The following is an 801-nucleotide window of genomic DNA, read 5'->3' as shown; positions in this document are numbered from 1 at the left end:
CAAAAAAAAAAAAAAAAAGCCCCCATGATACTGTGGTGTCAGGAGTTAGACTCACAGTCCCCTGGGAGCCCACAGAAGAGTCATGGGAACCCCTGTATCCCCTGTGTGAACACAGGCAGAGACATGGTCAGCCAGCCAGAACAGAACAAAGATGGGCCTCGCCAGAGGCGGCCGTCCACCTTTGCATGAGTTGGACTCTGGGGTGAGGATGGGGAGGGGGGGTGCTTTTCTTCCACGCTGTGTTTCACGTGGCCCTTTGGTGTTTACTAAACATCCCGCAGGCATGATGTCATCTGAGTCTTCCCAGGATCTCCTGTGACAAGCCAGGTCTCATCACCCCCATCCCAGAGAAAGAGAGGCTCGGTTAGCCACAGAGTCAGTCGTTCCGAGGCCAGGATTCAGCAGAGAGCCTCTCTGTCTCACAAACCGGCGTCTGCTCACACCTGCACGCTCTCCCGTGGGCATTTTGGGGCACAGCTGTGAGGAGTGTCAGAGCAGAGGCCTCCGCTGGGGTCTGCGCCTCGGGGTTTCGCACAGACGCTCGACCCACCCGCACTCTTGCTGTGGTTAGAGGCGCTCCCGCAGGGTCGGGCGGGCCTCTGATGCCAAGGCCACTCCTGTTTCCACGGCCCACAGCTGGCAGGAACAGGTGCAGGGGCATGTTCAGCGCAGGGGGTATGTTCTGGGGAATCAGGATGCCGGGGCTGGTGAGGTGAGGGGGAGCCTGGGGAGTGTGGGAGGAAGAGACAGGAGGCTTCTGGATGAGCTCAGGGGGAAACGGCTGGTTCGGCTGCTAATCCC

The 801-nt window shown here is 59.4% G+C and overlaps 1 protein-coding gene across 1 annotated transcript in view; it reads right to left on the bottom strand.

Annotated features, from left to right (window-relative positions):
• The window catches only part of B4GALNT3 (beta-1,4-N-acetyl-galactosaminyltransferase 3), a 63467-nt gene that overhangs the window by 40856 nt on the left and 21810 nt on the right, over positions 1–801 (bottom strand). The window contains exon 2 of the mRNA XM_021715400.1: positions 424–704. Within this exon, the coding sequence (XP_021571075.1) occupies positions 424–704 (281 nt within the window). The remainder of the gene's footprint in view (positions 1–423; positions 705–801) is intronic.

This window comes from Carlito syrichta, unplaced genomic scaffold (genome assembly GCF_000164805.1).
Source record: "Carlito syrichta isolate Samal-C Ts95f unplaced genomic scaffold, Tarsius_syrichta-2.0.1 Scaffold307058, whole genome shotgun sequence".
In the NCBI taxonomy this organism is placed as follows: Eukaryota; Metazoa; Chordata; class Mammalia; order Primates; family Tarsiidae; genus Carlito; species Carlito syrichta.
This window is presented reverse-complemented; position numbering and strand designations above follow the sequence as displayed.